Raw genomic sequence first — 15401 nt, 5'->3', positions numbered from 1 at the left:
CCTGCATCGAGTGCAGCAGCTGCCCCCCTGTCTAGTTTAGGAAGTTCACATTCAGCGAGAAAGCGTTCCATAGTTTGTGGATCAGTAGCATCGCATTTTGATTGGTATAGCTCTGAGTAAAACTGCGCAAAGCATTTATTAATGTCCTGCGGATCTGTTACTATTTTACCCTTCTTGTCTTTTATTTTGTGAATAGCTCTAGATGCCTGTACATGCCTTAGCTGTCTTGCTAATAATTTATGTGGTTTGTCCCCCAGTTCAAAATAACTTTGTTGCGTTCTAGCAAGTAAAGAGCCCACCCGTTTTGAAAGGATGGTATTGTATTCATATTTTAACTTTGTGATCTTCTCAAGGACTGTATATGAGGAATTTGTCCTAAAAACGTTCTCCTGTTCCCCTAACTCTCTTTCAATTTCTCCCAGCCTAGTATTGGCACGTTTCTTCCTCTCTGATGTATAAGAAATAATGTAACCTCTAATCACAGCCTTTAGAGATTCCCAAAGGGTGGAGTCGTCAACATCCCCGTGTCGTTAGTTCTGAGGAAAAAGGCAATCTGCTCCTTCAAATACTGACAAAAAGCCTCATCTTTCAACAGGTATGCGTCTAAGCGCCACGGTCGCCGACCTGTCGACATATTGTCGAGTTTCAGCACCATGGACAGAGGAGAGTGGTCCGTAATTAGAATGGGGTGATAGGTAACCGACTCAGCTGCTGAAATTAGTTTGGAGTCCAACAAGAAATAGTCAATTCTGGAATATGATTTATGAACTGATGAAAAGAAAGAATAATCCCTGTCTGTTGGGTGCGTCAGTCTCCAAATATCGACAATGTTAAGGTTTGTCATCAATGTATTTAGACAGACACTGGCATTTGATTGTTGAAGTGACCTTGATAGCTGTTTATCTAAAAGAGGATCTAACGTACAGTTAAAGTCACCTCCAACAATAACACTTGTATCCGAGATATTTGGTATGGCCTTAAATACCCTTTGAAAAAATAATGGATCATCGAAATTGGGTCCATATAAATTGACCAAGGTTATTGGTTTTGAATTCAGTGTACCAGCCACAATAATATACCGACCATTAGGATCTGAAATCGAGGTTGAGTAAACAAAATGAATGTTTTTCCTTATCATTATTGCTACCCCTCTCGCTTTTGCATCAAAGTTAGACTGGTATATCTGACCGATCCAGCTGACTCGTAGCTTGGCCTGCGCCGAGCGTTTAATATGAGTTTCTTGAAGAAGCACTATGTCAGCACCCAGTGATTTAAGATGAGAAAAAACCTTAGCTCGTTTCACGACATGCCCTAATCCATTACAGTTCCAGCTGACTAGATTTATTCCACCTGGTCTACTCTGTGCTCGGTCACTATGTGGCATTTCTTATTTTAAAGCAAATTGCTGCTGTCATACAAAACCCAGAAAAAAAACGTCCCGCCGTACGGGAGCTTGTCATGCCACCTGTATTAATAAACGTGAACATAAAACACAGACCCCATCCCCCCTCCCATCCCTTTACTGAGTGACTTCCCCAAACGAAGCACTCCTTGGCTAACACACAAACCTTAGGGTGTCTAGACATACAGCTTGAACTAACTCGTCGTCTATAGATGCTCCGCATATAAACTAATATTAAATAACACTTAACTTAACTCTCACGTTAGGGGGTGAGTGGCGCCAAAACATGACATGCCAAACAATGCTATATTAGCCACAACATCTCACCTATCCTATAAGTCCCAATTTCTGATCGAAAAGACATAGGCCGGAAATTCAATTCAAACACATTCCTGGCCTGTATTTGGCCATTTAGCCGGCTGGCACAGCCGTTCTGTATCCTCAGCCGGGGAGCTTGCTTGTCAAGAACAGATCGGCCTCTTTTGCGTTGTCAAACGTACGTGTTGATCCCTCGACTGTCACCTTAAACCGGGCTGGGAAGAGGAATCCATATCGGATGTTGGCCGCCCTGCATTTGTTGCGTACCTCATCATACTCTTTCCGTTGGTTCCTCACCTCCAAGGTAAGATCTGGGTAGAAAGACACCCTGGCTCCGTTGTAGTTAAGGGGGAACTTTTGACTAGCCAGCTTGAGGATGAGATCCCTGGTGTGGGGATAGTGCAGCCTTACAATGAATGGCCTTGGTGGCCCGCCCTTGGCCGGCTTCGTTGCCTGTGATCTGTGTGCGCGGTCGATCAGGATGGCCGTTTTGAAGTGTTCACTCCCCAGCAATGCCGGTATCAGCTCCGAGACAAATTCAGTGGGTTTCCCTTTCTCAGTGTCCTCCTGGATCCCACATGTTCGGATGTTCTGGCGTCTTGAATGCGACTCGAGCATTTCCAGTCGGGCCTTCAGGGTTTTGTTGTCATTTTTGAACGTTGCGCACTGTTTCTCTATGTCCTGTAGTCTGGCCTCGTGATCGACTGTCGTCTGCTCAACCTCGTGCACCCTTCTCTTAGTTGCCTTCACAGTTTCGGCCAAAGTCCCAATACTCTTTGAGATATCAGCCAACCTTGTGTCCACCTTCTTGCTTAGTGCGTTTATGGCAGTCAGTATGTCACTTTGAGTAGGATCTGTGGGGAACTCTTGGAAGCTAGCCTCTTCAGCTAGCTCCTCGTGGGTCGGCGACGTTGAAATTGGTTCGTTGTCTATCTCATTCCAATTATCTTGTTTAGCGCCCCCTTTTTGGTGCCTTTCCCCTTTGTCATATTTGTTTGACGTTATAGGTTGTGAGAGGTTAAGATAAATACTAATTTGTTTCAAAATTGAGCGGAGCTCTAGCAAAGCACGTCTACTCTATAGCACGCTCTCTAGCGCCCCCAACAATGCCGTTTTAATTAAAAGAATATAGTTAATATTTTTTTTTACTAAATTAACTAAAGTAAAATAAATTAATGTAACAAAATAACAATAACAACGCTATATACAGGGAGTACCGGTTAGTAGAGGTAACTGAGGTAATATGTACATGTAGGTAGGGGTAAAGTGACTATGCATAGATAATAAACAGCGAGTAGCAGCAGAGTAAAAAAAGGGTGTGTCAATGCAAATAGTACGTTTTATGGTTTGGGGGTAGAAGCTGTTAAGAAGCCTTTTGGACCTAGACTTGGCGCTCCGGTTCTGCTTGCTGTGCGGTAGCATAGAGAACAGTCTATGACTAGGGGGGCTGGAGTCTGGCAATTTTTATGGCCTTCCTTTGCCTGGTATAGAGGTCCTGGATGGCAGGAAGCTTGGCCCCAGTGATGTACTGGGCCGTACTCACTACCCTCTGTAGCGCCTTGCGGTCGGAGGCCGAGCTGTTGCCATACCAAGCGGTGATGCAACCAGTCAGGATGCTCTCGATGGTGCAGCTGTAGAACGTTTTGAGGATCTGAGGACCCATGCCAAATCTTTTCAGTCTCCTGACTGGGAATAGGTGTTGTCGTGCCCTCTTCACGACTGTCTTGGTGTGTTTGGACCATAATAGTTTGTTGATGATGTGCACACCAAGGAACTTGAAGCTCTCAACCTGTTCCACTACAGTCCTGTCGATGAGAATGGGGGCGTGCTCTGCCCTCCTTTTCCTGTAGTCCACGATCATCTCCTGGCAATAATCACACTTTCCTGTTGAAGGCTTTCCTATCAAATGTAAAGTCTTATTCAACTGGCTGTTTCCCAGCCTTAATCTAAAAATAGCCTCCTCTCTTCTGTCCCTTCCTACTGTCTTCCCCTCCCCAACATTCCTATATACTTGCAATAAATGCCTGCCCTTAGTATCTCTATTCCACTGCTCCTGCCATCTCTGCATCATCACTGTCCATATCAGGGTTTTTTCCTCTGCCTTGCTCATTGAAACTACAACATCAACATCCCTGAACAAAGTGCTTCTTTAGCCAGTACATCAACTGTCTCTTTCCCCTCCACCCCCACATGGACTGGAACCCAAGTAAATCTTATCTGTATACCCATCTATCTAATCCTGCAATGGGCTTGTAGTACATCATAAAGCAGGTCTTGTCTGCTACGTGATCTAAAGGACTGAAGACTCATCAACACTGCACATGAATCAGAGCAAATAACTACTCTGTCTGGCTTGACTTCCTCCATCCACTGCAAGGCCAACAGTATGGCCATCAGTTCTGCCGTATATAGAGCTAGATGATCTGTAATACGTTTCCGGAATGCCACCCCACATTCCTGCACTACAAATGCTGTCCTTGGATATTTTGAACAATCTGTGTAAATGGCCACAAAAATCCTGATACACAGTATCCAGATGTCTCTTAAACAAATCAGATATATCAACACCCTCCCTATCGTTCCGTAGTCTCTCCAACACTTCTAGGTCAACTACTGGAGACGGAGTAGCCATGCTGGGTTTACAGGAATAGCTACCGTTGGACTAAACTCCCTTCCATATATCTCCCTCGCCTGAGTATTACCCACCCACCCAATGCTTGTGCTCTGTCCTCTCTCATGTTCCCAGCATGCCTGTAAAATCCCTTTCGCAGGATAAGACACCCCATGTCCCTGTAGGTTGACCCAATAATTCAGCTGCTGTTTACAAATCTGCAATGGCATATCCCTCATCTCCACCTGTATTGCAGACACTGGGGAGGTCCGAAACTCCCCACTACATATTCTGAGTCCTTGCCCCTGTATGACATCTAGCCTTTCCAATGAGGTCTGGGCTGTCGAACCATACGCTATACTGCCATAGTCTATTACAGATCAGATCAATGCAACATGCATGGTCCTCAATGAGGAACGCCCAGCCGCCCACTTCTTCCCCATCAGACAGCCAATCACATTTAACACCTTCTTACATTTTATCACCACTCTCTCAATGTATTCTGCCCAGGTCAGCCTAGTGTCAAAGTACACCCCAAAGAACCTGAAGGCCCCCACCCTCTCCAAGTTTCTCCCATATACTGTAACCTCAAGCATACCTCATCTCCCACCTTCCTCCTGGTAAAGAACACTGGGTTTTCTCTACAGAAAACCTGAATCCCCACATTAATGCCCACCGCTCTACCTCATCAATTGCTTCCTGTACCTTCCTGACTATGTATGGCACATTTATTCCCCTCTTCCATTAGGCCCCATCTGCAAATAACGACCTCCAAATATCACGCCGTACCTGAGAGTAAACATCATTGATCATGAATGAAAACAACAAAGGCCTAATTACGCTCCCCAGCGGTGTATCGTTATCCACCAGGTAGCTGCCTTGTCCTTCCCATCTGGACAAAAGGAATACCTATGTAAGAATGCTGTTCATGAACTATAGCTCAGCCTTCAACACCATAGTAACCTCCAAGCTCGGGCCCAGGGTCTGAACCCCGCCCTGTGTAACTGGGTCCTGGACTTCCTGAAGGGCTACCCTCAGGTGGTGAATGTTGGAAACATCACCTCCACTACGCTGATCTTCAACACAGGGGCCTGACAAGGGTGCATGCTCAGCCCCCTTCTGTACTCCCTGTTCACCCATGACTGCGTGGCCACTCACACCTCCAACTCAATCATCAAGTTTGCAGACAACACAACAGTAGCAGGCCTGATTACCAACAGTGACGAGACAGGCTACAGGGAGGAGGCGAGGGCCCTGGCGTAGTGGTGCCAGGAAAATAACCTCTCCCTCAATGTCAACAAAATGAAGAAGCTGATCATGGACTTCAGGAGACAGCAGAGGGTGCACGCCCCTATCCACATCGACATGACTGTAGTGGAGAAGGTGAAAAGCTTCAAGTTCCTTGGACTGCACATCACTGGCAACCTGAAATGGTCCACCCACACAAACAGTGTGGTGAAGAAAGCACAACAGTGCCTCTTGACTGAAAAACAGCTTCTACCTCAAGGCTATCAGACTGTTAAATAGCCATCACTAGCTGGCTACCACCCGGTTACTCAACCCTGCACCTTAGAGGCTGCTGCCCTATGTACAGTTGAAGTCGGAAGTTTACATACACTTAGGTTGGAGTCATTAAAACTCGTTTTCAACCACTCCACAAATTTCTTGTTAACAAACTATAGTTTTGGCAAGTCGGTTAGGACATCTACTTTGTGCATGACAAGTAATTTTTCCAACAATTGTTTACAGACAGATTATTTCACTTATAATTCACTGTATCACAATTCCAGTGGGTCAGAAGTTTACATACACTAAGTTGACTGTGCCTTTAAACAGCTTGGAAAATTCCAGAAAATGATGTCATGGCTTTAGAAGCTTCTGATAGGCTAATTGACATAATTTGAGTCAATTGGAGGTGTACCTGTGGATGTATTTCAAGGCCTACCTTCAAACTCAGTGCCTCTTTGCTTGACATCATGGGAAAATCAAAATACATTTTTTGTTCATCCTTGGGAGCAATTTACAAACGCCTGAAGGTACCACATTCATCTGTAAAAACAATAGTATGCAGGTATAAGCACCATGGGACCATGCAGCCGTCATACCGCTCAGGAAGGAGACGCGTTCTGTCTCCTAGAGATGAACGTACTTTGGTGCGAAAAGGGCAAATCAATTCCAGAACAACAGCAAAGGACCTTGTGAAGATGCTGGAGGAAACAGGTACAAAAGTATCTATATCCACAATAAAACGAGTCCTATAATGACATAACCTGAAAGGCTGCTCAGCTAGGAAGAGGCCACTGCTCCAAAACCGCCATAAAGCCAGACTACGGTTTGCAACTGCATGGGGACAAAGATCATACTTTTTGGAGAAATGTCCTCTGGTCTGATGAAACAAAAATAGAACTGTTTGGCCATAATGACCATCATTATGTTTGGAGGAAAAAGGGGGAGGCTTGCAAGCCGAAGAACACCATCCCAACCGTGAAGCACGGGGGTGGCAGCATCATGTTGTGGGGTGCTTTGCTGCTGGATGGACTGGTGCACAAAATATATGGCATCATGAGGGAGGAAAATTATGTGGATATATTGAAGCAACATCTCAAGACATCAGTCAGGAAGTTAAAGTTTGGTCGCAAATGGGTCTTCCAAATGCACAATAACCACAAGCATACTTCCAAAGTTGTGGCAAAATGGCTTAAGGACAGCAAAGTCAAGGTATTGGAGTGGCCATAACAAAGCCCTGACCTCAATCCCATGGAACATTTGTGGACAGAACTGAAAAAGCATGTGCGAGCAAGGAGGCCTACAAACCTGACTCAGATACACCAGGTCTGTCAGGAGGAATGGGTCAGATGAATCAGATGTTGGAAGATGTTGGAAGTCATGCGTCCTTCTCAGTACTCTAAATTCCCTCTTTCTACTCCTCACCATTGCCCCACACTCCTCCGTCCTGACTTCTTAGGTATAGCCTCAGTAGCTGCCCCCCACTCAGTTATTCATACTATCCACACCCTCTTATATCCACCCGAGCCATCACCTGCTCCTGAAACTGATCCCACTTTGCCCTTCCAAACACCCACCTGTCTACTCCACTGACACCTCCTTCGACCTACTGTACATAGTATGGGGTAATGATCACTCCCTACTGTCAACTCCTCCCATACATTCCACTCAAAAGATTCCTGCCATCACACTAGATACCAGAGTGAGGTCCAAGGCAGACTCTTTCCCTGTGGCTACATCAATCCTGGTCCCTCGGCCATCATTCTGGCACACCTCATCTTTCATTTCTATCAGATTTTCCATCACTTGGCCATTTCCTTCCATCCGTTTCCCCACACCACATTACCTTCTATCCTGGCTATCCATCCTCTCCAGCTCCAAACGAGATCAACGCACGTACACACATTTTGACGTTGAACTGTACGCAATGACGTCTCAGCGTGTTCGAGGGGATCAGTCACAGAAGACGCTGCGCAAAAGTAGTACTGCACCCAGACCACCAGGGGGATCACATTAGTTAATTTTATTGCGGGCGGGCTTCATTTTTATAATTTATGTAACTAGGCAAGTCAGTTCAGAACAAATTCTTATTTACATTGACGGCCAAACCCTCACCTTCTTCATTGAAGAACACAGGTCATTTACTAATTATACATCTCTAATCACAATATTAAATTACATTTGAATATGTGACCATATTCATCTGGTTTCTGAGCATGCAAGCATGTTTTTCCCTTTCTACTTCCCTCGCTCTCCTCCCTTCATAATGTTAAAACATGTTTTTCCCTTTTTACTTCCCTCGCTCTCCTCCCTTCATAATGTTAAAACATGTTTTTCCCTTTCTACTTCCCTCGCTCTCCTCCCTTCATAATGTTAAAACATGTTTTGGATGGACAACTAGGGTAAGGCCATGGCGCATTTGATTGATGATTAGTTATGTTACTCTTGAAACGGAATTAGATTGATGTGCTTGTGATTTTGCCATTTCCAATCTTTCACGGTATGGGAAATTCATGTTGTCTTTGTGTCTCCTGAGCAAAAACAAAAAGTTGATCAATGCAAAAATCGAACCAAAACCAGACATCAGAGGGTGGGGAAATCAACTAGTCAAAGGAAAACATATCATCTATCTTTATTAATATAGATACCAGCAGGTTTACATAAATATAATTGCAAGAGTATACAAATGCCCCAACAAAAGCAAAAATACATTTCATATAGATACATTTTTTAAAGGGTAATATTTAACAGTTGTTCACATGGTAGCTAAAAACACATAGGTGATATGCACTCCCCATACCTATAACCTGTCAGTGCTATCAACAGGTTCACTACTGATCACCAGAAAAGAAATGAATGGAAATAAAGCAGACTTTCACATCAAACCAAAGCCAGACAGATTAAGGGGACACAAACAGAACAGTGTGTGAACAGACTAACTGATGACATTTATAATAAAAACAAAACACCCATGATGAAAATTCTGAATGACAAGTTTGTTTGAATTAGGTGAAATTTGGGTTTGTCTTGACTGACACAAGCCCAATCATAAAAATAAAAACAAATCCCGGTGGCACACAGTATCAATACTATTTCAAAAAGTTACATAAATAATTAACATAATTACAATATTTCGTTATAGGTTCCCCTTTGCAATGAACAATCAAGAGAGGCTAGATAGATAAAATATATATTAAAAAAGTAACAGATATACATTTTATATTGAATCTAGCTGCATAGCAGTTTGAGACAAAACTTAAATTGCACCGACGTTAAACAAATGCAATTCATATTTCTGTGAAAATAAATCAGATGCACAACACTATACATTTATCTGGTCACTCATTTCTGTACGGCATTTGAAGCACACAAGTCGTATGGCTTGCAAGATACTAGTTATCAAGGGCTAATAACCACTGACATTAGTGTCACAGTGGTGAATAAAACAGGCAACAATGGTACAAGATAAATCTGGTCTCTACTATAAAAGTTTGTCAAGGCACAAGTATATCATCCAATGTACTGAGCAATACTTCTAAAATATATTTGCTGTACACTGATGTCATAAATCATTGGTTAGTCTGGGTGCAAATATGGTAAAAATATAGCTGAACTTTCAAGGTGACCCCTGCATTTCTGTAGTCATTGGTTGAGTAGGAAAAGTCTTTCATTTTTAGGTCTTCAATAAATTAAACCTTTACCGGCACAATAAAGTATAGCGACACTCAATTACAAAGACTCATGTCGTCATCAATGTAAAACATGTAGCCTAGTTGACAAATAGCCCTCCTATTTTGTCAAAGCTCATACTACATGAGATATTCATGGGTTACATTTGAAAATAGGTATTTTTACACTCAATATGCTTATGCTTGAAAATAACAATCTTATTGTGTATTCATAACACAAAACATTAACATGTTGCCGCCAAAATATTGTAGGTATACTATATATAAAGAATGTACTTTATCATTGTAATTGGTCCAATGTTGAGTAAGGTGGCCTGATTAGCAACCTGCTCGGGTTGAGGTAACAAACACATTCTGCGTTTGGAGTTTTTTGTAAACCCTATTAACAATTATTTAATAGATGCTGTTTTAACTGTCTGTATGGCTTTATAACTGGCATAGTTGTCCAATAACTTCCTGCACTTTCCTTATTCAAGAGGTGAAATAAGTTGTAGATGTGACAGTATAGGTTCAATGTTTCATGAATGATATCACAAGGAGTTGACTTTAAACTATCAGATTTGGACAAACATACTGTACAATTGATCTCAACCTGGCATATGAACAGAAATCTATCAAAGGGAAGAAAACAATGCACAGGAATGTACATGTGACTCAGTGTACATGGTACATTTTAACTCCCTCAATCATAAAGTTGTATCCCTGTCCTCACTTCTACAGGGAGAAGATAAGCTTCACTGACAGATATGTCACACAAGACCACAGCCAACTACAGTTTCAACAGGTGGGGAAGGGCCAAATCCACATAACTAATATTAATACAATTACGGAGTTAAATCAGAACCAAACTTGTACATCAAGTCATTTGTAGCACAAATATGATTGTGGGACACAATTTAGACAATATCTAAGACAAAAAATACCAAATAAATTAGATATGATTTCTAAAAAGATGTATTAGAACTACACCAGTAAAAAAGATATGATAAAATATTTGTAAATCTTATAAAAATTCACAAATACTCATGACTATTAGAAACAAAACTACTAATATTTCACAAGAGTTGAAGAAAGCCAATCACAGACAGCTCTTTTCTCCAAAGCAACTTAACGGTTCATTCTTCATGAGTAGGGTCCCTTTAAATATCTAAAAGAACACAGCTCAAGCTCTGGGATGGGGAATATGGGGCCCCACCAATCACATTACTAAAAATAGTTTAAATACTCTCCATTTAAAACATCTGCTTGTTTTTAAAGTGAATAAGAGGTAATGATGTTAAGAACCCACAATAAAAGACAACAACACTAAGAGAGAAAGATGGAGGCACTCAACGAAGCTGTTCTTGTTGTCATCAGAGGCCAGCCCCTTGTTCATGTGTATACTCAGATTCAGACTAAAAACAAGACACAATCTTACTGATGGCTCCACTCCAGCCCAATACTCACATGTAAAGAATAAAAGCACAAACCAGTTTGGCAGCAGTACAGGTGTAGAGTCTTAATTTGAGCCAGTTTGTTACAGCAGAAAAATAATCCTGCAGCAAAAGGAAATGCGAATTATTCTGTGGATTATAATTAATGGACATTTTTGTAGGGATTGATACATTTTTCATTAGGGTAAATCAAGTCTGAAATTTCAAAGTCGAAATCTGACACACAAGCGAGCTGTGTGTCAAGAAGCAGTGCGGCTTGGCAGAGTCGTGTTGCAGTTGCAGAGTTGCAGCGATGGTACAAGACTAACTACCAATTGGATATCATGAAATTGGGGTTAAAAAGTACAATAAAAATATATACAAAAACGATAAAATACAAATAATAATAATAAAAGTTTTTCTTGCAGTGCAGGAAAATTCTCAGCAACAAAAGAGTGATCAAATTAAGATCATACACCTGTATATCACGCCTGACACTAATAATCCAACTACAAACAACCATTCATGGTCAAGGCAAAACAGATAACTGCTCCAGTCACTTTCACCACTTTCTTCCTGTCAAAACATGGCGAGTCTCAAACGACAAATATGAACACACCAATCAATATGAGCCATAAAACTGGCCATTCATGAAGACGAAAAAGGAGGCTGTGACTTGAGGCCTTGACTCAGGTCCTGGGTTGGCCCACTGTCGGCAAGAGAGTTGGTATTTTACAGTAAGACAAACATACGGAAAACTCCTCTCTGATCTATGGATAAAAGTCCAGTTTGTGCGTGCCAGACGTGAGCTAAAACAAACATCTTCCATGGAGACATCCTTACAAAACAACACATTAACTACATTTGCGATAGAATGATACAAATAACAATATACTCTTTAATTACATCAGACAACCGTGCACACTGGTATATAGTACACATATATGGTTCTGATTTATTCAAAATGTAGGCCTATTATTTAATTATGTAGACTGGAAATTAATCATTTAAAGGCTGGATGATTTCTTTTCTCTTGATCCACATTGACCCTAATCTAGAGCATCTCTCGTACTACAGAGTCTAATCAGGGAAAGAAATCCATGGTGTAATACTCAAATATTTGGAGTTATTCTCATGAATGGGTAATGGGAAGATGGCTGCCAATAAGAAACTGGTATTTCATGAAAGGAACAATAAAAAAACTAAAGCCATAACTCAAAACACATGCATGAGTAATAAAGTTGTCGAGATGTACTGACTAAATAGCTGACTAGCGAATGCATAGGCCAACTTAATGAGTAACTGGCCACAAAAGGAAAGCATCGTAAAGTGCTGAAAGAACTAAAGTCAAAGTATCTTACAAAGGTTTATTTTTCACGAACTGTATATTTTCTTTTGCTATTTCCTAAAATACTTTTAATTTCGTATAAAAAGGACAACAATGCGTTATAAACAATTGTGAGCCCACACGCTGGTCCTGGAGAAGACAGAATGCTGTGCTAGCTTCTACCACCATCCTTATAAAACCACACCGCAAAGTGCTGCTCTGAGAACTGATGAGTTAGCCAAACATTACATAGTGTCATGTTTCATTAAGAGCTGGAGGCGACTAGCTGCGAGATACACTGAACACACTGACAGTTGTGGGGTAACTACAACCTATGTCCTATTTTGAGGTCCAGGTTTAGATGCAGTGGAGGACTGGTGCCCCGCTCACCGCCACTGTGGAGCATCTACACATGAAGACTGTCCTTGGAGAAAAAGGCCGCTGAGGCTTACATGTAACTTGGAGTTCGGACAGGAGCCCACCGTTGAGTTTGTTTTCATTCTTCTGCCGTCTGTAATGGGGGTCCACACCGGGGGTCTTCTGCCATCTGTAATGGGGGTTCACACTGGGGGTCTTCTGCCATCTGTAAGGGGGGGTCCAAACTGGGGGTCTTCTGGGCTCCTAAAGGGAGGGGCAATTACATGTTTAAAGGACATAGAAGCATGTAAACAGTAGTCAGTGATTCAAATTTGAACTAGAATTCCAAATGGTTAATCCTGCTTTCTGAGATACCCTCAAGATGTTTAAACTGAACAACAAAAGTGCAACCGTTTTAAACACATTGGTAAACCAAACTTTTAAAATGTTTATATAGAGATGAGCATTCACCTGAAACCTATAGCAGGCCTAGTAGGAGCGAGTGAGGTTGTTGCCCTGCTCCTGCAGGCTGACAAGCAGGTCATCTATCTTCTCCATGTTCTGGGAGGCCGTCATGCTGTTCTGCATGCTCCCTGACTCAGACATGGACTGGTTGAGCAGCGACTGGATCTGGGCCTCGCTCTCTCTCTGGTTCTGACCAGACTGACTGATGGCAATGATCTGATCAGACAGAGTGGTTCCAGGAGAGTTTATCAGCTGGCCACACTCTGTATGGGGGAGAAAGGGGTAGTCACTGACTACATGCCACATGAAATCTTAATGAAAACCAAACAATGTCATATGCTTTTCTGGAGCATATTAAAAAGATGACATTTGATAAAAGGACAGATCACATAATCATGAATCCTTACCGTTTTGAATCCCAAAGAGGAAGAGGCCTGGCTGCTGGGTCTCGCTGGGCTGGTTGAGGCTCCCACTGACTGCTGTGTGGAACAGAGACCCTGGCTGCTGCACGGGGGAGGAGGTGGTGGTCTGCAGGCCTGCCACCCCATTCTGAGTGCTGAAGATGCCTGTCTGCGGGAGCACCTGGGCAGCCATGCAACCCTGCAGGGCAGCCATGTTGGATTGGGGCATGAAGAGAGAGACGGGCTGCTCTGGGCCGTTGTTGGAGCTGGTGATCAGCTGCATGGGCTGCTGCTCTTGGAACAGGCCCTGCTGGCGAGGCTCTGAGGGGTTCCCCACCACCTGGCTCTGGTCCAGGAAGGCCATGGGCTCAGAGGATTCCTGCTGGCTAACCGTCACCATGCTGGCCTGAGAGAACAGCATGGAGGGGTTTTGGGGCTCCTGAGAGTTCAGGCTGCTGCTGCTCATGGGGGGCATCTGGCCCTGGCCACTGAACAGCAGACTGGGGGGCTGCTCTGGAGTGGAGAGGGGGTTGCTGCAGAACAGTAGGCCAGCCTGCTGCTGCTGGGTCTGAGAGAGAGTGTTTGCAGGTGGATGGGGGGAGATGTTCTGAAACATGGAGTTCTGCTGAGGTGGCTGAGACTGGGGCTGGGAGGGCTGCTGCTGCTCCATGGGGGTCCCCTGCTGGATGGGGGAAAGCTGGGTCTGAGCCTGGAACACTGACTGGGGCTCAGGGGCAGAGGTCTGCAGGGCACTGAGGAAGGCCAGCTGCTGCTGCTGGCTGCCGCTAGCGGAGAGCTGCCTAGGCAGGGCACTCTGGGGGAGGAACAGGTTGGCGACAGAGGGGGGCTGCTCTGGGGAGAGGCTGGTCCTACTCAACACTGTCAGGGTGTTCTGGAAGAGGGTTGCCTGGACCTGCTCCTGGGTGGGAGAGGCCTTCTGAGTGTGGAACAGCGCCCCCTGTGGGTCCTGTGCCTCAGCCAGGGGGCTGGGGTTATGGAAGAGGGGTGGAGAGGGATGAGAAGGGGTCTGATGGAGGAAGTTGGTCTGAATGGAGAGGAGCTCATTGGCTTGCTGAAAGAGTGCTGCTTGCTGCTGCTGTTTCTGTTGTTGCCTCTGCTGCTGCTGTTGTTGGGCCTGCTGAAAGACGGAACCATGGTTCTGCACCATGCCCTGCTGGGAACCCTGCTGTTCAGCGTTCTCACCTCGAGAACCGCCCTGGAATATGCCACAATGCATTGGCATCTGTGATTTAAACAGCTCTTGCCGCAGGTTCTCCAACACTTGCTGTTGTTGCTGCTGGTGTTGAATTTGTTGCTGCTGAATCTGTTGCTGCTGAATCTGTTGTTGTTGCTGTAGTTGCTGTTGCTGAATTTGTTGTTGCTGAATTTGTTGCTGCTGTTGTTGCTGAATTTGTTGTTGTTGAATCTGTTGCTGTTGTCGCTGTTGCTGTTGGCTGCAGTACCCTTTGGCCTGCAGTTGTCTCACTGCTTGTTCCAGTTGGGCCACATCGTCTGGGGGGAATACGGGCAGCTGGTGCTGCTGGGGGGCAGGTTGAGGGGCCTCCACATGTTGACTGAGCCTCCCTACCGCCCCAGCATTGTTGCCAGCCCTGTCCTGCCCCAGCCCCTCTCTGGGCTCCAGGAGGAACTGCTGAGGTCCAGGTTGGAGTAGAGAGTCTGCAGGCACGGGAAAGGAGTTGGTGGGAGCGATGTCCTGCTTCTGTATGGTGCTCAGGGCCTCTGCAGTGTTGAAGACTGCTGTTTGGGATTCGTCAGGGTCACTGGCAGGCCGCGGCAAGGAGTTGGAGAACGGGCTGTTGTTGGGGGGAAGGTTGGAACTCATGTCCAGCGTCTGCTGGGCCGAACACATGACATCGGGGGTCCGCTGAGAATACAAAAAAACAGATGATACC

The 15401-nt window shown here is 44.2% G+C and overlaps 1 protein-coding gene across 1 annotated transcript in view; it reads right to left on the bottom strand.

Moving 5' to 3' along the window:
* Positions 1 to 8441: 8441 nt before the first annotated feature.
* Positions 8442 to 15401, bottom strand: part of LOC120046856 (nuclear factor of activated T-cells 5-like) — a 52678-nt gene continuing 45718 nt past the window's right edge. Inside the window, exons 12-14 of the mRNA XM_038992425.1 lie at positions 13495 to 15373; positions 13094 to 13350; positions 8442 to 12886 (exon numbers count right to left, since the gene is read on the bottom strand). Of these exons, the coding sequence (XP_038848353.1) occupies positions 13112 to 13350; positions 13495 to 15373 (2118 nt within the window). The 3' untranslated portion in view covers positions 8442 to 12886; positions 13094 to 13111. The remainder of the gene's footprint in view (positions 12887 to 13093; positions 13351 to 13494; positions 15374 to 15401) is intronic.

The sequence above is a fragment of the Salvelinus namaycush genome, chromosome 1 (assembly GCF_016432855.1).
Source record: "Salvelinus namaycush isolate Seneca chromosome 1, SaNama_1.0, whole genome shotgun sequence".
NCBI classification, from domain to species: Eukaryota; Metazoa; Chordata; class Actinopteri; order Salmoniformes; family Salmonidae; genus Salvelinus; species Salvelinus namaycush.
Note: the sequence above shows the minus strand (reverse complement) of the source record. Positions and strands in the feature narration are given on the sequence as shown.